The sequence below is a fragment of the Gymnoscopelus braueri genome (genome assembly GCF_963280865.1).
Source record: "Gymnoscopelus braueri genome assembly, chromosome: 3".
Lineage (NCBI taxonomy): Eukaryota > Metazoa > Chordata > Actinopteri > Myctophiformes > Myctophidae > Gymnoscopelus > Gymnoscopelus braueri.
In genome coordinates this window covers 47,453,077-47,480,200 of record NC_137612.1, presented here as the reverse complement: position 1 = coordinate 47,480,200, position 27,124 = coordinate 47,453,077, and the positions used below count along the sequence as shown (strand labels likewise).

The 27,124-nt window shown below is 40.9% G+C and overlaps 1 protein-coding gene across 1 annotated transcript; it reads right to left on the bottom strand.

The window, feature by feature from the left end:
- Window positions 1-26,073, bottom strand: erbb3a (erb-b2 receptor tyrosine kinase 3a). The gene is made up of 29 exons (XM_080423266.1): window positions 25,711-26,073; window positions 16,397-16,557; window positions 13,921-14,107; window positions 12,008-12,133; window positions 11,734-11,799; window positions 11,525-11,643; window positions 11,263-11,404; window positions 11,036-11,149; window positions 10,436-10,559; window positions 10,176-10,249; window positions 9,921-10,011; window positions 9,403-9,420; window positions 7,671-7,888; window positions 6,778-6,910; window positions 6,552-6,645; window positions 5,940-6,094; window positions 5,679-5,729; window positions 5,417-5,555; window positions 5,208-5,327; window positions 5,014-5,112; window positions 4,726-4,911; window positions 4,467-4,622; window positions 4,221-4,296; window positions 3,659-3,805; window positions 3,336-3,433; window positions 2,996-3,190; window positions 2,788-2,853; window positions 1,974-2,235; window positions 1-1,285 (listed from the first exon to the last, which is right to left on the bottom strand). Exons 1-29 carry the CDS (start codon window positions 25,793-25,795, stop codon window positions 513-515), a joined length of 4,275 nt encoding a protein of 1,424 aa, XP_080279392.1. The 5' UTR covers window positions 25,796-26,073; the 3' UTR covers window positions 1-512.
- Window positions 26,074-27,124: the final 1,051 nt, after the last annotated feature.

Below are 27,124 nucleotides of genomic sequence, written 5' to 3'. Positions count from 1 at the left end.
TCAGTTAAATAAACTACAATTGTTTTCAAAACATTCAATTTTATTTTATTGTGCAGATAAATCATCAACAAAGTATAGAAACAATTAAATTGCTTTAAAAAACAAAAACAAGAAATTTGTTCATTTCAATAAGTAAACATAAAAATACAGAGCTTGTATTCTGGCCATTTCTATTACTGTCCCCAACATTCAGTGCCATTATTTCTGAAAATACTCAGCGCTTACGTCTTATGTACTTATGTCTAAAAATATACTTTCAGCTTGTAACAGACAATAAAGTTGTAAGATTCACACGTTGACTTATTTTGTAACTTGAGTCATAGGCTACAGTATAATGCTTAATTTATGCTCTGCTGCCATGGTCCAAGGAAGCATAAATCGAGCCTAAAGATGACTTTTGATCGGTTACTTTTCAGGAACGCTACACCTTCCACAGTCCTTCATTTACACATTTCATAGGGAAGATAGAGAGGCTACATGATGCAACTGCATTCCCAACTCCAAACGACAGTTTATGTATGCACAGCATTTTCCTTCAGGAACATCCTGCTATGCCAGTAATCTGGATTGTCAAAAGATCTATCTCTGCCACGCGGGTCCCCAACTCCAACTCCAGCCTGCACTTTGACATAGGGGTCCAAACCAGATGCCCGCACCTCCGTGCCTCCCGCTGCCCCATCTTCCTCACCCTGTATATTCTGATACTCCACCGCCTCCCCAGCTTCTGGAACGGCGAGGGAGTCCATCTCCTCATACTCACACGCATCGTCTTCTCTCCTCCCCTGAACCTTCAGGCCCTTTCTGTCTTGGAGAGCCTGTCGTAGCTTCGGTTGTCTGTTTGTGTACTGATAGGCATCGTTCTCCATGTAGTCGTCGTCCTCCTCCGTCTCTCCATTGATCCCGTTATGGATCGCTGTCGTTGGGTGAGGGGCGTCCTGTGTCGGGGGACTGTTCTCCTCCGACTCAGATCCTCTGATGTCCATGTATTCATATTCCACGTCGCGAGACGCCTGTGGCTCTGAAACCGAGGCGTGATCTGTGCCGTTGTCCCCTCCCCTATCGTCTAGTACAGACGGAGAGGAGCTGTGTCTCTTGCTCATCTTCAGCCAGGGAGTGTTGTCTCTGGGATGGCTGTTGTGTCTGGTTTGGAGAGATGCTGCACATGCCTGTTTGTTCATATACTCGTAGTCTTCCTCGTCCGGGTCGTTCGAGGGTCCCGGTGAGTGGGCCTTGGATATGAGCCTGTCATGAGACATAGTGGCGTAGGAGCTGGACAGCAGGGTTTCTAGAAAAAAACAAGAAAATAAATGAAGAGTTTGATAAAGTATATTATATTATATATAATATCGTCACTGTCGGGCGGAAACCTTGTATCTCCAAATTGTAGATCAGCTATTTTCCGTATTGAGAATTTTTGAAAGTGAAAGTGATAAAGTGTGTCTGTGGGTTTCATCAATATTTAACCAATTAAAGGTATTAACAAGAGCTTGTGACTATTATAATAACTAAATTGGAACACAGGTTCTTTTTTCCATTTCCTTAAAAGTAACAGTTTTGGACAAGGTTTACTTACTAAACTAAAGTTAGTAAGGGTCAAGATTGTGAACCTGCTGCTACCTTAGAGCCTCATATAAATGACTGTGACTCTGAAATTTGGTGTCCATTCTACAATCTCAGGTTGTGACACAGCAGAGCAGGTTTTCTAAAGAGTAAAGTTTGGTCAGGACCAGATGAGATGATAACGACATTCAAACATGTATCTGATTTTAACTATACTGAAGCCCTATATTCGGCGTAGGACGAATAATGAAAATAGCTGATCTACAAGCTCACAATGCGTCGTGATGCGATGCATTGTGAGATTGTAGATATATACATATATATATATATATATATATATATATTTGAAACTTTCCTAAACTTTTTGGCTATAACGTGGTTAAAGGCACACTGCATGTGAGTCACTGTGTCACCTCTCTCTGGGCTGTCTCCGGGGAGCACGTATCCGTTCAGGTCGTCCTCCTCCATGTCTGGGGACGGAGTCTCGGACGGCCCACCGGACATGCTGTCCCTCTGGGACATGTAGGCACTGTCCTCACGGTGATGCTTTCTCCTGGGGCTCCCCGTCAGCGACAGGTCCTCGCTCATCTCCAGCTCCACCACCGTGCCACGTCCCTCCGAGCTCTCGGACACGGTCCGCGCCGAGTTGAGCCGGGAACGTGAGTGCCACGAGTGCTAAGGAAAGGAAGCAAATGTGCATTAGGGAAAAGGATTGACACACACTTAAGGCCTTTGCAGACAGGGTAAGATTTAACCAGCAGTTTTAACCGCATGCGAAATGACGCACGAATCGAACTGGGTTAGATTGAAAGAAATAACGCACCGCCGCAGCCACTTGCCGCACGGCAAATTCGGAGCCGGTGTGCATGAGGTCATAGAGAACCATGTGTTCTTTAAAAAAAAAGATATTGTCCAAAAAATCGCACCCTGTCTGCAAAGGCCTTTACTGTATGATGTGTTAGGATGTATTATTGATTCTTTTCAAATGGCTTGTCATTGTTTATAAACATTGAATAAGGAAAATGGATCTACAGTACATACAAATGGGGATACATTTTGATAAATAGTAAACTTTATTTATAATGCGCTTTCCGAAACATGTGGCTTAATTTAAAAGGCTTTATAAGCCAGCTGGAAACTGACTGTAGTCTAGTCTGTATGACATACTATATAGGATTTATTGTGTATTGTGTCTTCCCTTCACCCATCTTATCTCAAACCACACACCTGTCCTGGGTTATCAACACCTGGGGTCATAGGTAGGTATCCAGCCAGACTTGGTGTAAGAACCACCTTTTGGAAGAAGAAAAATGAGAAAGGTAGAGACAGAGGAGGACATTGTCACAAGGTTAAACCTTAATAGAAACAAGTCATTGTTCTCTTTCTTAACGTGGCAACATTAAGATGATGTACAGTAGTAACTCAGAAGTCCTACTCTGTGACTGTCCATTCTAGAGAGGCGAGACAGGCTCCTGGACGGCGTCAGGTAGTGAGGACTCTGAGGAGAGGTGGTCATGCCATCCTCCAGTCCTTGTTCGTTCTGGTCCTCCAGGTCACCATCCAGGTCATCCAGGTCCACACTCCGCTGCTGGTGCTCATCTGGGGCTGGCTCTTGTGCGCTGCACTCCCCCTAGAGGACAAGATTAAAGTAAACTACCACAGATCTCTTTGCCGAAAATAGCCGATCTACAAGCTCACGGCTAATGTTCCCCCAGAATATTAGCTTAGCTTCTGTTCATGAAAATGAATAATTACATAATGTGCTGATGCCTTACTTTGATTACAAGATAGCGGGGCGGGTCTCTGGCCATTCTGGTAAACTCGCTAGCCAGTTCCTTGAAGGTTGGACGGACATTCTCATCAATCATCCAACCTGGAATAAAGAGTCATAGATTGACCATCAACACCATGGAGTTGTTTCAGCCAATAGAAAAGAACGTTTCAGAAACTAATATATAAAAATTAAATGTGAAAGAAGGCGTACAGTGTAGCCTACTGTGGGCTCCTGTAGTTAACACCTTTAACCCCTATGCACGCAGTTGGTGTTATTTACAGTGACAGCTGAATAGAGGACAATGTAGGAGGGAGGGGCACTTACACTTGACCATGACCATGTAGACATCGATAGTGCAGATCTGAGGCTGCGCCAGGCGTTCACCTTTCTCCAGTACATCGGGAACTTCCTGAGGGCGCATTGCTGCGTACGGCTCCGCCCCATATGACATCATCTCCCATATTGTCACGCCTAAATGAGGATAGATATATTTTTGGAGTTTTATGGGTGAAATAACTAGGGATGCACTGATATCGGCACAGTGAACAGTTTCCACCCGGCTACCATCAGACTGCTGAACAAGACCTGATCACTGCCTCCACCAAGCTGGCCTGTCAACTGGAACTTTTTACTTGAAATTGACATTTTTCCCCTCCCTTCATGTGGATATATTCCTCTGTATGGACTCTATTCTTTTTTGCACCTTATGTCTAATCATGTATACACCTGCCGCTATGTGGACCCTACCAATGTGTTACCACTTTTGCATGTGTAACCAAGTACATATTATATCTACTGGTCTTATGCTATCATGATCATGTGACAATAAAGTTGATTCTGATTCTGAGATGCGTAAGGACAATGAGAACATCAGCACAAAACTCACCATAGCTCCAGACATCACTTTGATGTGTGTATCTGCGAAACAAGATGCTCTCCAAAGCCATCCATTTGATTGGGGTCTAAAATATATATATTTTCAAATAATAATTTTAGTGATAGCATTAACACACAGTAAATAAATAACTTAAGATCAAGAATCCATGACAAAGACTCTCAATGGACCTTGATCTTTTGGCTGAAGTATCGTGCCTAACATGATAAACCATATCTTTATTAGTAAAATACACACCTTGACCTCGTTGTAAAAGTATTTCTTTTCATCGGGGTAAAGCAGGTCTGGAATGCCATAGTCTGAGATCTGGACGATGTAATCATTCTTCAGGAGCACATTTCTGGCTGCCAGATTCCTGTGCACCATTCTATTCTCCTCCAAGTAATACATGCCCTGACAGGAACATGAAGGATGAATGTCAGGGTTTAACACCGTCAATGTGCATATTAAAACAATATGCATACACACAGTAACATCCTCAGTGTTAGTGTTTTACCTTTGCAATCTGCACACACCAGTTGAGCAGCCTCTGGGGGCTGAGGAAGTTTCTGCGCTTCCGAATGTGCTCCAGCAAAGAGCCCTGTGTGCTGAGTTGGGTGACAAGTTGCAGACTGGCACCCGGGCAGATGCCTAAGATCCTGACTACATGGGTATGGTCCAGGCTGCCTATGGCTAACATGTGCTGTAGTAGGCGGAAGCAAAAAAAGCATATATACTATTTAAATGAGGAAAAGAAAAGGGTTGAATAACTATTAAATGTGAATTTAGGGGGTGGTTCTCTCACATCTGTAACCTCATGGAAGGTCTGCCGCCCGGTGCGATCATGAATAATCTTTATGGCTACAGGAAGCTTCACTGTATCTCCTTCAGGAATCCAAATGCCCTGTGAGTGAGGTGACATTTTGTATGACTTCTTGAAATGTGTCAAAATGAGAGGAGCATTGTACAGGCAAGGCAACTGTTGATATCAGACGGTACCTTATGGACAGAGCCAAAGATTCCATTCCCCAGCAGCTTGATCTTACGCAGCTCTGAAGGCTTCAGGATCCGAGCATGAACTTTGGCTCCTTTCTCACTCGGGTCCAGTGGCTCAAAGCTCTATAAAGGTGTAAAAGAGAACATGCTAATACAAACCCAGTTTAAACACTGACTGCAGCATAATGACATGCAAAGAGACTCTGACTTACTTCTCCACTCGCCATGTATCTCCTCATGGCTCGTTTGCGACGGATAGTCAGACCTCGGCGGTACAGAATAACCAAAGCAAAGATGGAAAATCCAACAAAGAGAAACGCAATCGCTCCGATTACTATGCCTGTAGTTTGGCTGGATGGAGACAAAACAAGAGATGTATAAATATCGGCAATTGATACTTTGTTAGTTATTTATTGCAATGTCAATGTGAATACATTTTTTCATTGATAATCTGTGTGAAAGGAGGGTCTTTACCCCGATGTGGATCTGGCGGGCCCACAGTCCCTGATTCCTGGGCCTGAGCATCTGAATGCAAAATACAGGGGAAAAAAAGGTTAATTCAAAACACACATACAGGCACATACTTTCATTACACACATTGTAGATACAAATCTGATGAAAATGACCTATAAACTAACACACACACACACACACACACACACACACACACACACACACACACACACACACACACACACACACACACACACACACACACACACACTCCTCCCTTACCCCTGGGTACAGTTGGCGTGGCAGGGTTCGCAGCGCTGTTGTTTGTTGGGGTATTTGAATATAATTCCCTCCCCTCCCATCACTCCCTGGGGACAAGAGGACACACAGTGTGGACCGTCTCTGAGACTGGCACACGCCGCACATTCATCTGCTCCCTGCAGACAGGGGGAAGAACAGTGTTAGATAGGAACAAAGGAAAGAAAGATTAAGAGAAAGAAAGAATGAATTACTGTGCCTTAGGCCAGATTTGACTTCTTATAAGCCTGGGGTTATGTAATAATTCATCTGTCTGTGCTGTATAACTTAACCCCTTTCAACCTGAGGTCTCTATGTTGGGCATGTCATTACTGTATAGGTGTTTCAAAGTTTCAAAGATTTTCTAAAACAATATCCCAAAATGGTTATCTTCACTATTTTCACACATACAAAAAAGGAGAAAAAAAGGGCTGTGTCTGACATATTGCCACAAGGTGGCAGCAATACTCCTGTTGTAACAATGCACTGGGCTTGAAGAACCTGACTCTTGTTTGCACTGCCTTGGTTTTCAACCTGGTAGTCAGTCTGTCAAACTAATGGCGTCAGTTAGCTGGAGGGTGAAGGTGAGGCACATACCGGCCCGTTGCAGGTCACTTTTCCCTCTTGTACTGCACACTCGGTGTGACAGGGCTTACACTCGCCCTCTGCAGTGGCAAACTCACGGCTCTCCCTGGATAAACACACAGACAGGCAGAGACATAATCAAACTTCAGCGGAAGCCAATGTACAGAAAATGAAAAAAAATATATAGGCTACATAAAACAGAACACAGTCTTATAATTGTTAAGTTTTGAAGACTGACCCGGTGTAGAACATGCACTGGTGCACGCAGGTTCCTCCTCGGCTGTAATTCTTACAGGACAGACACTGGTCCGGTCCAGCACCCCAACAGCCATCAGAGGAGCATAGCGGGTCACACACATGACCTTCTGCAACTACACACACCATGACACCAAAGCTGATGAGGACTGATGACTACATTTGAACATCAAGCCCGAGTTATACTTAGTTGTGCATCGTGTCGCTCACCGAAAAGAGCAGATCTACAAGCTCTCAATGTGTTGTAGCGTGATGCGTGAGCTTTCAGATTTACTATTGTCACTGTGCGACACCAAGTCTTGCATTGCCACACCTACTGATATGTCTAGTAGTAAGTAAGAAGCCTCTGGAACCAACGGTTCCTAAACCATTTGGCCCACAGGGCGGGAGCCTATCTCCTGTTTCTGTAGCGTGAGGCCGTACATCCCCCAGCCATGATGTACAAGTACACCCCCTGGACACGATGCTACTATACTACCAATTCAACCTTTAATGCTAAATGCCAAGCCGGGTGGCACTGGGTACCATTTTATAGTTTTTGGTATGACCCGGCCAGGGGATTGAACCCCGACCCCGAATCTCAGGGCAGACACTCAAACCACAAAGCTACTGATATGTCTGGGGACATCTAAATGCAAGGTAGTTGCTCTAACTAAAGCCAGAACGGCTGCTAACAAACTTACGCCTATAGTGCTTTGGAAACCAATCGTATCACCGCCCCAATATGAAGACAGTGGATTGATTCTACAATGCAGTTTCTTTTTTTTTGTCTATTTGTTTCCACCAAAGGGAGATTGTCCTCAGTCTCTAGTTGAGTGAAGCATTTAGAGACTGACGTGTGAGTCTAACCATAATGTTGCGTTCAACCTGACTTACCACACTGGCTATGTGGTCGATTCTCCTTGACATCGGTGTTCTTCGGACGTCGCTGAGGGCGGGTGCTGTCGCTAAAAATGCGTGTCCAGTTGACGGTGTCATGGTAGCACAGCAATTTGTTTCCAGAGACATAGATATTGCCATCGTAGATCGTGCGTAGTGATCGTAGCCCCAGGGAGGTGAGAGATGGAATCTTCACCACCATCAGAGCGTAACCCCTGAAAACGCAGGGAGTGAGTATAGTGGCATTAAAAGGTACAGGTGTCGATTAAATGAAAGAAGCTTATTCTCATATGGTTTACTAAATAGCAAGAGTGATTGTGTCTGTGTTTAAAATATAACCAATTAACCCAGTGTTTACTCAGATCCCAATCAGTCACAGCTAGATAGGCTACATACCATACATACCATTTACATGAGAAAACCCACCACCAATGCTTGAGTCAATATACCCCAGCACTTAAAGGGACCCTGTCACAATTTTCATCATTTTCTCTCTATATTTCTTGTAACATTCCATTACTGCTGCCGAAGCTGTGCTGAAAAGTTTACCCCAGTGATGTCCTGTTACAAAATCTGTAAATGGGAAAACGACCACCCTTAATTCCTGTTTTTTTATCCACTATCTTCAGTGGCTGACGTTATCCGCAGCAATGTTACAAAATAAATAGAAATATTGACCTCAAACAATACTGTAAATCAGGTGGTTGTAATGATGGCCATAGACCATAAGTATGTGCCAGGCCGATGCTTACAGTACATTTGGATTCCCTATTTTAATGTTGTTTTATGCCTTTGCTTTTGTTTTGTGTGAGTGGAAGAGAGAGTCACGGTAGTTAAAAGATAAGAGTCTGATAACTCCATCCGGAGGATTTAGTGAATTATCCTCTGGGGCACGTCGACACGTGGTGGACCCTCCAGGGCAGATCCTTTTGTCTATGTTTAGTCTATATATCTTGTATAACCCCGATATCATTCTCAGGGGTGTACGGTGTGTGGTTTGGATGTGATAAGTTAGCAGATCCCCTGGGCTAGTCCACACGTGGTAAACATGGTGAAAATATATTACTAAGGTGTAATATTGACAATTGTGTGAAGATATATTACTAAGGTACACAAGGTACACATGTAATATTGGCAATTGTGTGAAGTGTGGATATTTCTTTAGCTGTGTTGTAGAGGACAGTGGCCACTACATTTAAGTTATATCCATTTGTGTTGTAGTTGTGCATAGATAAGCCACTACATTCTAGTTGTGTTGTAGTGGCGAGGGCCACTGCATTTTATTATCTGCAATTGTATACTGAGAACGAGCCTTTGCTTTTATTTTATTTTATTTTTGTTTGCTTTATTGTTAAATTGGTTCTAACTGTAATTGTATTCTTGCTCTGTAAAGCACTTTGAGCTGCATTTCATGTCATGAAAGGTGCTATACAAATAAAGTTTATTATTATTATTATTATTACATGTGAAATGCATCATGGGAATTGAAGGAACACCAAGAAAGGCCTAAACAGGCAGACAGGGGTATTTTCTCTCTCTATGGATTGTAAATGTTGTTGTTTCTACAGACTATGGTAACTGGCAACAGTTAATTGTTGCCAGTGTTGCCAGTTAATTGTTGCATATTAGCATGCATATTAAAGAAGGCAATAAATAATTGTCATTCAGCCAAACTGTTCCGTATGAAATGTGATCAGACATCAGCACGAGTGAAAACACATGACTGTACCTTTTAGAGCTCACTCCTCTAAATGGGATCAAACAGAGACAGAGAGAGGACACATGTTAAGGGTTATGAGACAGGGATGATGACATATGACATGGACATCTGGTCCAGTGGTTCTCAAAGTGGGGTCCAGGGACCCCCAGGAAAATGATTTAATATAGTATCAAAATCAGTTTAACCATTTTAACTCTATATATATTTGAAAATAGCCAATACAAGCACACAATGCCACGCTTGTACCTTGTAGATCTGCTTTTGTTTTAAAAGTATAGTAATAGGAATATTTTTTTAAACATTTTAACAGCAAAAAACATGTCTCTGGCACAGAATCTTTTCAGATGGGGGTCCACGGCCAAACACATACTAATTTGGGGGTCGTTATGAAGAAGTTTGAGAACCACTGAGCTAGTTCTAGTCTACAATGTGGTTAAGTACAGATGGTGACATGAGATGCAGTGAACGGCTATTACATAAAGGAAACACAATAAATATTTAAAAAACAAAAACTAACGAGAGCTCACCTATAAAGTGTTCTGCCTTGAATTGTTTGCAGGTTGGAGAAGACTGACAGATCAGACATGTTCTCAGGCCATGACTGGATGCTTAGAATATCTGCAAAAAGACATTTCCAATGTATCCAGTTTGTTTAGGTTGAAATACAGTAACATACAGTACATATAAAACATCTACTTATAAAAAAGAATGTCTAAAATAAAATGGCACACACATGGACAAACATACAACCCCCCCCCCCCCACACACACACACACACACACCTGTAATCTCCCGCACAGTGTTGAAGATTTTCAGTTTATCTGGATCCAGAGCTGGAATGCTGTTGTATGCATCTCTATCAATAGACAGAATTTTGAAAGTAACAAATAAGGACTTCTGACGAAAATAAAAAACGCAAAATATTGTCATAACATTATAACCATAGTAACATGCTGTCAGTCAACCATTTGCTAATAAAGAGAAATAGAAGCAAACTCATTCAAAACATCACATGGTTCAGTAAAGCCGGTGCATTGCTCACCCTTTGATTCCAGTGACCAGGAAATGCAAGCTCCCCTGGATCTTGGTGCAGTTGATGAAGCTGTCGATATTGCGGGCATCAATAGTCTGTCTGTTGCTAGATCCTGCTGTTGTGCCCTGGCAAGCTGGGAGGAGGAGGATAGGAGGAATGAGAAGGGGGGGGGGGGGGGTTGTCAGCCTACGTCGTGATAACTAGGGCAACAACTTTCAATTATCTTCTTAGCGATTATTCTATCGAAACATTTTTCAATTAATTGAATAATCGTACGTTTATATAATACGTTTATAATAATAATAATAAGTACGTTTTTTTTATAATTAATTGGATTTTTGTATTTATCAACGAACCGATACGAACAAATTCGAATAGATTTTTTTTATAATCTTGTAGATCTGCGAGTTTCAGTTTCTTTTTTATGTTGAAAAAAGTAAAAAAATGACAAATACCCCAAACACCCCATAAAATCGATAATTGTTTATTAAAATTGATTAGCTTTTTGTTTTATAATCAATTAAATCGATTAGTAAATAAATCGATTAACTATTTCATCCCTAATGATAACCACACTGAACCTCAAATGGTTGAATTCCTTAGGAGTACCTTTTGGACAGAGCCCTCCACAGGGCTCACATCTTTTCCCTCCTTTCTTCTCCACTTCCTTCTTATCAGAAGGGCAGCTCCTCACACATGAGCTGCCATCCACCACAAAGTTAGCTGTGAAAAGAGGACGACAAGACAAATACAGCAGGGTTTTTAATTCAATACTGAAGCCTCATTTGTATACGGATGCGACCCATGTGAGGTATCATTGCGAGGGGACTCCTCACCAGGGCACTGGGTCACACAGAATGGGCCATACTGGTACTTGGCACTGGGGTTGGGCTCCAACTTGAACGTGTGCTTGTTATAGATGAGGGTCTGTGGACACTGAGGCACGCAGGAGCCTGAGTTGTTGAAGTTCCTGCAAGCCTGCGCAAAGAATACCACGTCGTACAAACCATACAGTAAATACGTTATTGCTCGGTTTCTTTGTATGATTTTTATGATTTTATGATTTTATGATTTTATGATTTTAGCCTATATACTCACAAAGCAGCCTGTATCCAATGGTCCAGTGCAGCCTCCTGCACACTCTATGTGACAACACTCACTGGGGCTTCCTCCAAAGCAGCGTCCGTTGCACTGAGGAGCACACACGGTCTTGGTCACTACGAGAGAGGGGGACAGCGTTAGAGACTCGGCAGGTGGACACAGAAGGTTGAAACCATTTAAAGAGGCGATGTGTCGATATGACTTACAGATCTGGCACGCGTCACTCTCTGGCCCCCAACATGGAACACCCTTGCACATCTCATTGCAACGCTCTGAAAATTAACCATCATCATCATCATCTCTGAATATATTTCCACACCTTTATAAGATTATTATTATATCATAAGTCTGAAATGGACACAGTACAATCCTCATGTGTTAATGTAACTCTGAGTTTAGAAATGGATGTGTCCATTACTGTGTAATATACAGACATGGATATATGATACAATGTCTCATTACTATAATGCCTCCACTCACCCTCAGGTCCATTTTCATTAATGATAACCTCTGATGAGCCATCCTTCACTATGTCCAGCCAGTTGACCTGAGGGCCATAGCTCAGGAATTTATTCTGGATGATCTGGACCCCTCCCTCCAGTATCTCTGTAAACATGTACACACACACACACACACACACACACACACACACACACACACACACACACACACACACACACACACACACACACACACACACACACACACACACACACACACACAAACACACACACACACACACACACACACACACACACACACACACACACACATTTTAACTATTTATTCATGTCCAAGGAGAGCATACAAGGACACAAATAATAAAGGTACAGGTTACATTCACAATATCATGGCATATGTCTTCATGATACAATAAGCATTATCACTCGGTACTCTATGGCAGTGGTTCCCAAACTCAGGTGAGTCGCCATGTGAAACGTAATTTGATATTTGAAGGTATGTTTTAACCCTTAAAAGATCGTGAACGCATCTGTGTCACTTTAGATTTTAGCTATAGCCATTATTTTATGCTTTGGCTGTTCAAAAATAGCAGATATACAAGCTCATGGTGCGGCACCGAGTGCCGCGCTATGAGCTTGTAGATCTGCTATTTTGGAAAAATCGTGAAAATGTGCGCAAATCTTTGAATATATATATTTTAACGTATATATATAAGTGAACATTTGTAACTCAAATCTTTGGAACAAAATATGTTCTATCAGTGGTTCTAAAACCTTTTCATGTCAAGGACCTCCCAAAATGATATGTATTTGGCCGCGGACCCCCCCCCCCCCCACCATCTATAAATATTTTGTTCCAGGGACCGCCCAAACGCAAAGATTTGTGTTAAAAATGCTGTTTTAAAAAAAAACATGTATTCAAGATTTTTTTTTTAATAGCACATCTACAAGCTCTGAGCTTGTAGATGTGCTATTTTTGAATGGCCAAAGTATAAAATAATGATTATAGCTAAAATCTAAAATGACACACAGATGCGTTCCCGGACTGAATGGGTCTTGAGTACGTTATGTTACAGTTAATCACAAAAAAACACACGAGAAGACCCAGGTACTTCCCATCATCTGCATCCATTCAAAGACATTCTGTGACTCCTCCTGATGACAGGTGTGTGTGGGTGAGGCAGCTCCATGAGGGTGTGGCAACACTAACAGCCATCAACGGCAGCATAGTGCTCATAGTTCCATTCTCCCACATAAAAAAAACACCCTCACACATTCCATGAGGTAGGAGGGGGGGCGGAATGTTGAAAACATGCCAATAAAAACTACACTACACTACAAAGCAAAATCTTATTTTACTGCGTACGCAAAACATTTTGTGTTTATGTCTGCCAATTTTTATTACCATCCTGTCTACGAAGGAAGACAAGCGGGTTGTGAGTATGTGACATGTGTGTGCGTGTGCGTGTGTGTTTGTGTTTGTGTGTGTGTGTGTGTGTGTGTGTGTGTGTGTGTGTGTGTGTGTGTGTGTGTGTTAGGGCATTCACGAATAGTGATCTTTAGCATTCGAATTATTCGACCTATAAGTATTCGAATATTCGATTAATCGGTTTGATTATAAAAAATGTAATTAAAAACATTTTTTTTTCAATGGCATTGATGACTCGACTCAAGGAATGCGAGTTGACGTCACACCAGAGCTCACAGCTGCGTGTCTGCTGTAGAAAAGTCACAAAAAAATAAATAAATAAATAAAATCACAAAAAAAAAGTTTCTTTTTATTTAATTTTTTTTTATAGAATAATCGAATAGTGGTTTGATAGTCGAATAGTCGGTTTGATATTCGAATATTCGAATATTCGACTATTCGGTGAATGCCCTAGTGTGTGTGCGTGTGTGTGTGTGTGTGTGTGTGTGTGTGCGTGTGTTCACCTGTAAGGTGTGTGAGGCCCAGTTCCTGCAGTCCTTGTTGTCCATCCTTCTGATAGTTGACCAGCACAGCCAAGGCGAAGCGGCCATCATACAGCGTGTTTCCCCTGATGACACGCAGGTGGTCCAGGGGGAGGCGGCTGAACTGGTTGATAGCGATCAGGATGTAACCTGTCACCTCTCTGATAGACTGAAGTGGAGCAGAGAGATAGGCGATGGGAGTGAATGGAGATTGCACCACTACCACTAACGTTACACTTATATAACAGTGTTGAGCACCGAAAATGGCAGGTCAACAAGCTACAGTAACAACCTGTCGCACTGCACTGCAACTGCAAGTATAAACCACGCTTAACAGCAAACCAATGTGTGTGTGTGTGTGTGTGTGTGTGTGTGTGTGTGTGTGTGTGTGTGTGTGTGTGTGTGTGTGTGTGTGTGTGTGTGTGTGTGTAAACTCTATTTCAATAAAAAACTTTTTTTTTTGCATAGTAAACATACTGTATACAGTGGCAGTCCGATGTTTTTCTTTTTCCATAATGGGTACGTAAGCTTCCTGAGAGTCACTCTAGCTTGAAACACGATAATCTTTGCTACGCCTATTTGTTATTAACTGATATCACACCCTGGCAACAAACGTTTGTCTTGGTTGTTCCATTAATCACAGAGGCTGTTCAACAGTGTGTAATAGAGTAAAGTGTTTTTCAAGGGAACATGAGGGAGCTCATTGTACACAGCAGACAGTGACATCACCCAATGGAGACAGTGATAAGAAACAAGCTTGTTTTAGTTTTTCTGTGTGCCTCAGGGAAGTCTGAAATAACCATACTTGTACATTATTCCTCCTAGGCTCTACGTTAATTTGTTTGTTATGATACAGGAGTATCTGCTGGTCCCCGGGAAAGGGCAAACTGCTTTTATAGCTTCACCCATGCTGATGGCTGCTCTGCTCAGATGGCTTTCATGAGTGCACGGGTGAGCTGTTAGGGGTTAAGTGTCTATAAGTCAGGTAAACTTCGACACATAGGCTGGGCAAAAGTGCTGGAAAGAGTCCTTTTAACCAGGATGCAAATGTATTTTAACTACTGATAATAGATTTGGTTTACAGTACAGATGTATGCATCTATGCTCTAAAGGAGTTGTCAATCACCTCATGTACAGTATGCAGGTGACATAGTCATACTTAACCCATATACTGCGGGGTTGTAATAGTTGAGGATATGCTCACAGTATGGCAAAGAACATGAAATTACATATAATGCCCCAAAAAAGTAGCATTATGGTTGGACAGGAAATCCACTTTTCCAGTGTACTATCTCTCAAATGCTGCTCTGGGTTTGTCTAGGGAATTAAAATATCATGGACATATCCTCTCAGAGGATCTCAGGGATGACAGTGACATCCAACGACAGTGTCACAAAATATATGCCCAGGCCAACATGCTTTTAAGGACATTTTGTGTTCTGTAAATGTAAAATGTCCACTGTTCAGAGCATGTCACCACCCTATGTACGGGTCATTTATGGTCCTCTTACAGAGTGAAAAGCTTGCAGAGGCTCAGAGCGGCATACAATGATGCCATGAGGCGTTCCCAGCTGGCATATAGCCAGTCAGTTGTTTACTGCTGTTGGTATACCCACCTGTGAGGCACTGTTGAGGCAACTGATGCACAATTTTATGCAGCGCCTGCCGCCTGGATGTGTCTAATAACAGCATAGCGGCTCTAACAAACCCAGTGAAGAGCTGTTATCGGCTCACGTCCAGGCTTCACAAGCACTGGCTCAGCAGCCTGCTGCTGATTAGGTAGGATTCCATTCAATATTGTAGTAGCCTCGGAAACCCAGGCTTTTTTTTTTGTTACAAAAGAAAAAAAGCCTGGGGGAGCCATGCAGGAACGATGGTCTTGGACCTTGTTATCTCCTAACCAATCAGAGTGCAGAGGGGCGTCGCTCTAAATTTGGTGACGTCAGCGTGCTCCGTGCACAGGCCGAGGGGGGGAGGGGAGGGGAGGCGGGGACATAGATTGGTGAAGCAATAGGAAGCCACGGACAAATCCGGGCGGCTGTGTTTGGGTCCGCCCTTCAAGACCATGGATTGAGCTCGTAGCCTCAGGCTAATATTGTAGTGACTGTCTTGGGGCATAATTCACCATGGGCTCTTTAAGAGAGTGGGGGTGGGGGGGGGGGTTTGATTAGAGACAATAAGGAACAGGTGTGTGTGTTATGTTGCGCTGTCAGTATGAGTGCAGTGTGTGAATGAATGGGACACGTTGCTCTGCGTGCCCAAAGGAAGGAGTTGCAATACATTCATTCTTGCAATTCCTATAATAGTTCTTTATAGCACTATTTTACTTTTTTAAATGTGTTTTATCTTTCCCCCATGTTGTATGTCTCTTGTGTTATCTTATGTTACCTTTATGTGCTATGGACTTCTGTCTGAAATAATTATTACATTTATACAAGTGTTCCTGCTGACTCCTCACCTGTAGGAATGTGAAGTTTCTCGAGTGCTCCATCATTGTAATCTCCAGGTTCCCCATTACGATCTCACAGTCTGTGTATCTCTCCTTCATTAGATTGTACTGCATCTCTGAACTTCCTGTCACACTCAGAGCATTCTGGGTACCGGTACATACTCCTTTAACTGGTAAAGAGAAAACGGTTCACATTAATGACCACAGTGCAACATTACACCTTCTGTAATGTTCTGAGAGTTCATTTAAAGGAGCAGTTAGCCCATTTTCAACCTATCTTCATATAATTGGTCCAACTAATGCTCATTATAAGATGGCACCATTTCTGTCTACTCATTCTGTGTCTCACGGGAAGATTGTGGACAGTTCAGAAGGCAGATTTGGACATTTCAAACAAGATTTCAAACCTTTAATTGGTATTAATGTAGCCCTGGTTCAGAGCGTTAGTGAGTTCCCTCTAATGCCCTGGAAGACCCCTCGCTCTGCGCTTGTACAAGGAATTCCACTGCCCTGCGAGTGCTCAAGAGTAGTGAAAATAAACAAAACCATTTCGCTACTCACCGAAGCAAAGGCTGTTTTGTGTTATTGAAAGTCTATTCTCGGAGGTGGGAAGCCTCTACAGATTTTGGTTAATGGTAAGTTCAAATCCTCCAGATCTGTAGAGGGCACTGTGGAGTAAATACAAATAATTTCCGTCTCGCTGACATATTTTATTTTCTGCCTAAAAAGTGTATTTTACAGAGTAGGTGGGGTGCTGAGAGGCTTCCCACCTCCGAGAATAGACTTTCAACAACACAAAACAGCATTTGCTTCGGTGAGTAACTAAATGGTTTTGTTTATTTTCACTACTGTTGAGCACTCGCAGGGCGGTGGAATTCCTTGTACAAGCGCAGAGCGAGGGGTCTTCCAGGGCGTTAGAGGGAACTCACTAACGCTCTGAACCAGGGCTAGTATTAATGCAAGCACAATGGATTCTTATTTCAGCATGCTAACTTTGCAGGAATAATAAGGCTGAAGTTTCTATTAGCTTGGAATCCCCATCGATGATGTCATTGGTGGGCAGGTTTCCGAACTGTCCCCAGACCACCTCTGAGACGCAGAGCAAGTACACCTTATAATGATCATTAGTGAGGACCAATTATATGAACATGAGGTTGAAAATGGGTGACGTGCTCCTTTAACTCTGAGAGAACGTGTACAAATGTAACAGCTTTGTTTTAAGGTTTCAAGGTCAAGGTTCTGTATTGTTATGTCTTGTTGTTTACATATTAACATTTTAATATTTGTTGCATATACGGTGAATAAGCAGAGAGTGTTAAAAGGATCCCTGGGTAATAAGTCAAATATGCCACCTTAAATATTTTTATTTATTTTAGAAATAGTTCATCTTTTACTCAAGAGGGGCAATGCCCGTCACAAGTTGATGATGTAATTTGTCCAAGTGTGGTCTAGGCCTATGGAATTTATGGAACGCATGTGCAAAAAAAAAATTTCAAATATTGATTTGATACCTTAGGAAGTATTAAAGGGATACTTCACTCTCGGGCCGGGGACACATTTAAAAAAAATATTAAAAATAAATGAAAAAAGTTATGGAAAATTCATGGCCCCCTCACACATTAGTAGGACACTCTAATGCGTGAGGGGGCCATGAATTTTCCATAATTTTTTTCATTTATTTTTAATATTTTTTTTAAATGTGTCCCCGGCCCTAAAGTGAAGTATCCCTTTAAGTTGTTTTTTATTTTCACATGCATTCCATAAATTCCATAGGGCTAGACCACACATGGGCAAATTACATCATCAACTTGTGACGGGCATTGTCCCTATTGAGTGAAAGACTATTTCTAAAATAAATAAAATATTTTTTACATTTTTTACATTCTAGTTATAGAGGAGAATTATAATGTATGAAGGCATATTTGGCTTATTAGCCAGGGATCCTTTAAAAAAGTAAAACATTCGATAATATGCAGATGGAGAAAGAGTTTGCTTTAGGGGTTTTTGATTAAAAAAACTAAATGATGTGAACCAATGATTAATGTGTGCAGGTGAGACACACACAAATGCAATGGTCTAGTATCAAAAGAAATGAAAGAAATGCATACCACCTATAAAACTGTGATGAGCAAAAGGGGAAGATTACAACAGATATACAGTAGTGTAGACCAACTTTACTGAAATACACCATACAGATTTCCTTTTAAACAACTCATAACAAAAGCAAAAGGAGACCAGCCTTTTGCAAATAGAGCTCCTACACTTTGGAATGCCCTGCCTGAGATCAGGCTCACTGAGTCGGTGCCTTGTTTTAAATCCCTTCGCATTTTTGCAAAGTTACTTTTAATGCTTAATCCTAAATGTGCAATTTATTTCATTTTAACTCTGCATTTGAAAAGTGCTATGCAACATACAGTTTAAGTTTATTATTGTTACTATTATTATTATTATTATTATTATTATTATGGCAGCATTGATGTATGAAGAGTTTCATTTCAAAATGAGATCCACTACATGAAAATGATTTTTTTTTCTAACACAGATTTGCTTAAATCAGTTAAGAAATCTTCTAATCATGTATCAAGATAGTTTTCCATGTATGTACATGTAGTCATGCATGTGAAAGCAGAATCTGTTTTCTTTCTTTTTTTCTTTCTTTCTTAAAAAAAAGCACATTTTGGTAGTATTTTCCTCTAAAATGGATGGATTGATTTAGCAACTTAAATTTTCTACAAGCTGCTTTGCCCTGTTTTCACAATATCAATGAACGTATTGTAACAGAGTGAAACAAGCTAAGAATTGTAGCTATACAGGCAGGGCATGCCGTTCTCTGGGACAAACATACAGGGCCTTGTTTATAGACTGTAGGTGTTCAGTCACTATGTGTCACTGGAACCAAGTGACTGCTTTGCTATTCAAATCTCAGAGAGAGAGAGACAGCGACAGAGGGAGAGAGAGAGAGAGAGAGAGAGAGAGAGAGAGAGAGAGAGAGAGAGAGATGAAAAGACTGAAAGAAAATGGAGGGAAGGAAGGGGACTGAAGAAGGGCATTCATGATAACCGTTGACTTCAAAGTTATCTTGCAATCCATACATCGCAAAATCCTCAGTGTTGATTTAACGTACAAATGGAATTAAAAGGACCCAGAGAGTTACAAAGGTCCATTTGGTTGCATTTATTTTGCACACTCTCAGAGAAATAATATCTTATCCCTACTTTTGCATGACACCGTTGTGCAATGAAGAATAATAATAATAACGCTTTAGTGGTTAATCATTGCTATATGAAGAAAAAATTATGATTAACTGAAAGATTAATCGTTAGGATAATGGTTAGGAAAGAAGTCGATAGTTTCAGAGTAAAATGAATGCTGAGGAATTTACTGTGGAGGTGAATTGAGTACAATGTGCATTTCATTCACACTTTCTCACACACAACCATGCAAGGCGCCAGCCTGCTCATCCGGAGCATGGGATTCAGTCTTGTTCAACTTCAAGGTCACTTCTACAGCACCAAGCCAGGAGCACCTGGAGATCAAACCAGGAACTGCCCGAATAAGACTCGACCTCCTGACCCCCAGTGCTGCCCCGACAACGACATCAGCAACAAAGCGCATAAAAAACGGCCGCATTCTTGAACCCGCACATTAAACACGCAGCAAGTGAGTGTGGAGAGATGTGATTGAAAGGAACAACAGTGCAATGGGTACGCATTACCCCCCCCATAAAGCTCAGATAACACACACTTTATTGTGTTTGTGACAAAGTCAAGGTTCAGGAGTTAAATATGAAGAGACACAGATATATGATCCTTTTATGGCACAGCCAAGTGTGTCTGCAAGAACCAGGGACATTGGTAAGCACTTGATCCCTAGATGTGAGCTACTATAACCCCTTCAATCCGGGAACGCATCGGTATCATTTTAGATTGTAGCTATAACCATTATTTTATACTTTGACCATTCAAAAAGATCAGATCTACAAGCTTCGTAGCGTGGCACCGAGTGCCGCGCTACAAGCTTGTATATCTGATCTTTTTGAATAGCCCAAAGAAATCTAAAATGACAGAGATGCTTCCCCGGATTGAATGGGATAAGAGAAGACACTGTTGCTATTACCGTAAGCTCCCGCAAAGAGCTAAATAAGTCTCCAGATTACTCTTTAGAGTTCAGTGAACGTTCAGTGATATTTGCTCATTATTAGAAAAGCCATCTGACCGAAATTAGGTTGATTGCACAAGAAGCAACCTTCTTTATCTAAGTGAAACCCTGAAAGCAGGTCACTGCTATCAGTGGATTGCTTGGGCTGTTACTTGAGTTGAATTACCTGTTGGGAAATACTCAACACCTGCACATGTACACTAGGGTTCAATGCACGACGACACCCACAATGCATACAAGTACGTTTCACACTAGAGAATCAATATTAACCACATAAACCCTAGCATCCCTATTTTGGGCATGTATAGTAATATAGGCAAACCTTCGGCGGAAATAGCAGATCTACAAGCTCAGAAGAACACATTGCATCTAACTCAGCGTGTCGTGAGCTGGTCAGCAATTTTCGCCAAAGACATTAGTGTTGAGGGACCACCAAGTATTACCACTGGGGGACCCCGGTCAACAAAGCATTATTATAGTGTTTAAGTAGTTCAACGTAAAACAACAAATAACTTGAAAGCAACAATATGTATACGCACAGTCAAAATCCTGGGTGTCAATTTAACTGTGAGAGTGTACAAATGGACCTTTAAGGGTCTCTAACAAGGATACACACACATGCATGTGTGTATGTGAATGGTATAGTGGCCACATTGACAATACGCATGGTGCAGCTGTGGGCTGGGATGAGTGGGTTTTCTCTCTCAAAGGGGCACTGTCATGGCAAACAGATTATACAAAGAAAATGGAATTGGTTGGAGGGTTAATAGGGAGCCCACACACAAACACTGACATACACACACTCAAAAAACCCACTTGCAATTTTAACACACATACACACACACAAAACAAGTCTGTTGTGGCCTCTCTGACCCGCCATACCCCCCCCCCCCCCATGACTCTCTAACTATCTGTCTCTTTCTGTCTTTATTTGCTCTCAGTCTTTACATTTACTATGTCATCATGCCAGCCTCATAATCATTCAGCCGCTACACTCCGCTCTGCTTTCTCACATCGTGTTTCTGCCATACTGTACACATGAACTCTGGGGTGAATGAATGGTGTTATTGTTACCTATATTAAAGTGTAACCCAACACACGCGCGTGCAGAAAATATTACACAGTATAGGTGGACGGGGATCGGGTTTTGCTGTCATTTCCATTCAGTTGTTGTTACCAAGGTTTCACGCTCAAGAAGAGAGAAAAGAATGGAGGGAGGGAGGAGATAAACAAGTTCAATAAAGCAGTACAGACGAACATTGGAGGTAAACAGAAACTTGGCACAGGGTGGCAAGAGATTACCGCATACCTCTGACTCACTACTGCATGTGCACGCGCGCACACCACGCGCAAGCACACACACAGCCATACACACACACACAGAGGTAAGCACAAAGACAGACACCTGAGCACCTGTATCATTTCCTTTTCATGGCTTACAGCTGCACATACAGTACTTCATGAATCGGAGCGTTATTCCTGCTCTCTCCTTGTCCTTCCTTGTGCTCAGAACCGCTTCCTTATTTTCCACTTATACTTTACTTTGGCTGACAGAGAAAGCCTTTTTGCTCAACATCATGCGACATGTTTTCAAAACTGGAGCGACAGCATATTTGCGTTTTGACGCATCCTTTGCTCTGAACAGAAGCCACACCTGTAAAGCCATAGTCAAAGAAGCAATTACCAACTTGGTACAAACTGTTTTCCTTTGAAAGGAGACTAATTCCACAATGTTGTTTGTTTCAAGCGTTTCAAAGTGGCATTTTGAACCCCACCTTGTGGTCCATTTCTGTTTCTGCATTGATACCGCTACTACCTACCACTCAAAACTCCAACTGAGAATCAGTGGTGGAAAAAGCACTCACATTTTTTACTTAAGTAAAAGTATCAATACTGCAATGTAGAAATAAGTAAAAGTTCGGAATTAAAAATTTACTTGAGGAAAAGTACAAAAGTATTGGTATCAAAATGTGCTTAAAGTACCAAAAGTAGAAAGTACTCATTACGCAGAATGCCCCATTTCACAAGTTTTCAAATGTATCAAATGCATAAAAAATCTTTTGAAAATTGCAGATCTACAAGCTCGAGCTTGTAGATCTGCTATTTCCAAATGGCCGAAATCATGTAGGGCTGGCTGTAGTGGGTAATGTATGTTACTCTTTTGTAATAATAATCAAAATCTACAAAGTAACTTGTAAACAAGTTACTTGTATAACTAGTGTAACTTGTGTAACTAGTGTAACTTGTGTAACTAGTTACACAAGTTTTTAAATAATTGCAGTGGAGTAAAAGTATAATATTAGCCTCTTAGGTGTAGTGGACTGGAAGTAAAAGTACTGAAAATTGGAATTACTCCAGTAAAGTAAAAATACCTCAACATTTTACTTAAGTACAGTTGAGCAAATATACTTAGTTACTTTGCACCACTGCAAAGCTCTAACTGAAAATGAAACTATTGAAAATAGTAGCATTTTACATCAGTTAACATGGATGCATTGTCCACAGACAAGAGTGGCAGTAAACAAATGCATGTTTATGTCGCAACAAGTGCACGGTCAATATGTAGTACCTGAGTCCAGGACATGGACTCAAGTTTGTCTTGAGTCCCAGTAACCCATGACATATGACTTGACTTGGACTCAACTGTCTGTGACTTGGACTTGACTCGGACATGGAGTTTTTCTTATTTGGACTTGAACTTTCTAACAATCAGATGTTATAAACAAATGAGTTATAACAAATATTTTAAAGCTATTGTGCATTCAAGGTATTGAGTAGAATTCACTCATAAGGTACTGTATGGTCTGAATGCCAGTGGAGGGGATAAGTGAATTTGTCGTTTTTAATGATGCTTGATCTGTTTTCTCATCTACCAAGAAAGCTGTGTCACAACCAAGATTTTGGCCTGGTGATTGGGCTCTTGTACTTACTGCAAAGTGAGCTATAAAGGTATACTGCTCCTCATTTTGCAGCAATGCAATATAAAAAGCATATGCTTAAACATTAATTGTGTTTAGAAAAAAAGATGATGATTGTGTTGATTTGTTGCTCTTTAGAAATTTGAACATACAATCCTTGATCTTGGTTTGTTGACATCAGTGGTGGAAATAGTGCTCAGATTTAAGTAAAAGGCCTGGATTCAAAGTATTGGCATACAAATACTTACAGTACCAAAGTAAAAGTACTCAGAAGTTTTCCCAATTTGAAAACTAGCAGATCTATAATTGGCTATTTTGTTGTTCTTCTGTTGTTGTTTTTTTATTAGTAAAATAAATCTATAAATTAACTAGTGACTAAAATGTAAAATAATCTGAGACGTAGTTTGGTAAAAGTATAAAGTATCATAAAAATGGAAATATTCAAGTAAAGTACTTGAGTAAATCTACTCAGTTACTTTGAACCACTGGTCAGGTCAACATGTTTATTTATCTCACTACTTCCCTGAACTGATTCCAGTCACACCTGAGTTGCAATACCTGAACTCCATCACCTGACATTGTTTTTCTCGAACTGAGCACCACCTTATTTTCCTACTGCCAAGTGACTGCAGGGGGCCAAGGTTCACCAAGTCAGATTCAAATCACAACAACTCTCTCTCTCTGCACACATACAGTACTGCCCTTCATTACATTTGAAGATAGATGTTGTTCTCTGTGTAATGTTTCAATGTGGGGATAAAGCAAAAGCCTTGACTTGACTTGACTTTTTAACCCATTTAGACCGGGAAAGAATTTTTAGATTTCTTTGGCTATTCGAAAATAGCAGATCTACAAGCTTGTAGATCTGCTATTTTTGAAAAATCGTGAACAATTTGAGCAAATCTTTGAATATATAGTTTTTAAAGCGAAAAGCATTTTCTTTGCTTCTGGGGATTCTACAAATGTCTTCTAAACCCAACAGTTTTTTTTTAAACTTATGTTGCTATAATATCAGTGGTTCTCAAACTTTTTCATGTCAAGGACCCCAAAATGATATGTATTTAGCCGCGGACCCCCATCTCAAAATATGTTGTTCCAGGGACCCCCAGAAGCAAAGATTTGAGTTAAAAATGTTCGCTTTAAAAAAATAATAATAATAATAATTATGTGATTATATTATAATAATTATATATATATATATATATATATATATATATATATATATATATATATATATATATATATATATATATATATATATATATATATATATATATATATATATATATATATATATATATATATATATATATATTCAAAGATTTGCACACATATTGCCACAGATAGACCTGCTCTCCAATGAAAAAGAAAATGGACAGCAGGTGTATTGGTGCAGTGCTGATCAGAGTAGCTACAACTGATGAGGGGAAATGTGTCTTTAAATAATATGAATTTCTCGTTAGAAAAAAAGACATGGAGATGGATTGTGCTATCACAACAGAGGCAGACAATTGACATCCTAAAGTATACACAGCCCTGGGACTCACAGCAAACAAGTTCTCGAAGTTCTAGAACAGGTTTTTTCCCCTCTTTATAGGGACTGTACTGATGCATGGAGCTTACATTAACTGATGCATGAAGGTAGCTTACATGATTAGTGCCTTATTAGCAGGTTCATTTGCGTGGTCAGTGTGATTAAGAACATTATAAACATATAAGCCTATCCATTTTAGGAGATGGCTTATTGTAAACTAAATGGGCTAAATTAACCTACGGAGAAAAGCCAGAAAACAGGCATAGGGTCCTGTAGCCAGTGGTGTAAAGTAGCTAAGTACATTTACTCAACTACTGTACTTCAGTACAATTTTGAGGTATTGTTTTACTTTCTTCAGTATTTCCAATTTTCAATAGGGCCTACTTTTACTTCTACTCAACTACATCTCAGAGCAGGCAAATATTGTACTTTTTACTTCACTACAGTTATTTGACAAGTTACTTTACAGATTTAGATTATTATTAGAAAACACACATTAACCACTTCAGCCCTATATCAGATTGGCCATTTGAAAATAGCCAATCTGTTATTTCCAAAAGATTTGTATTGGCATCATTTTGAATACTGGAATTTTACTTGTAACAGAGCATTTCTACATTGCAGTATTGATACTTTTACTTAAGTAAAACATAAGAGTACTTCTTCCAGCCTACAAGACGGGTCTATACGAATACGATCCGATCCGATCTTACCTTCCTCGGTCTGAGCACAGGTGTGATGGAGAAACCATGGCAGCAAGACGCAGAGACCCAACACATTGATAGGGGAATGAATCATCCTCGATCAAATACACTGATTGATTAATGTTTAAACTGGCATAACGATGGTGCAGAAACCTGCTTGACATGGGAATCGTTTCCTCTAGTCTGAGAAAGTCCATTTAGTTCATTAAATAAGTTCCTTCGTCGTTAATCCTGATGATCATGCCATGTGCGATGTACGGTAGTAGCTCATCATGATAGGTTTCCTTTGGTTTCTTCACCTCGATCTCCTCTGACTCAGAAGTTCTTTAATAAATCCGCGCTATTGTAGAACGTCTCCATGCTATTTCATAGTTTAACAGACAGACAGCCTCTCCTTCAGTGCGTAAAATCACTACAAGTCACTGGTGGTTGGTGCGAGGTTATTAGCCAATCAGAGACAGGAGCGTCTGTTCTTCCAGTTGTGCAGCTGCACTAGTTGTACCACACACACACACACACACACACACACACACACACACACACACACACACACACACACACACACACACACACACACACACACACACACACACACACACACACACACACACACACACACACACACACACACACACACACACACACACACACATGAGCGAGCGAGAGAGAGAGAGAGAGAGAGAGAGGGGGAGGGGGGTTGTTAAATTGTTGTTGTTGTTGAATGTTGTTGAGCACACATTGTGCTATGTGGTCCATACACTTTAAAGCTGAGCTTTTAATTTTGCTGTACCTCGGTATAATGACAATACATTCTGATTTAAAGACTGCCCTACTGGCTATAGTGTTTCAATAGAATCAGTGACTAAGGTGACATTTGTATTTCAATCTATAAGGGAAAGACATCAGCCAATGCACACAGCCAATGCTGGTCGAATGCACACATTCAATGCACACATAATGTAGGGGCAATTCTAGCAGAATTCTAACAGAATTTTAGGGGGGCTGCACCACTGGATAGCAATGAATACATTACAGCATACAGCATGGCCATATGTAAGGAAAAAACGGAAGAGCAACTCTTCCTTATACTGTAGGTGCAGTGCTTAAACACCTCATTACAAAGACAAATGGTCTATAGAGATATGGACCAAAAAGGTGAAAGCCTCAATACGGTTATGCTGTTATGTTGTGGGGGACATTTACTGGCATGGTTTGGGTGCACTTGTCCCTATAGAGGGAAGGGTCAATGCGAGTACCTACCTTTATCCATAATGAAACATTTCGATCCTGATGGGAGTGGTCTCTTCCAGGATGACGTTGCCCTGTTGCCTCCACAGGGTACGACGTGTCACTGAATGCATTCATATGAAAATGATGTGAAATTGAATCATATGTCACGGCCTTCACAGTCACCAGATCTCAA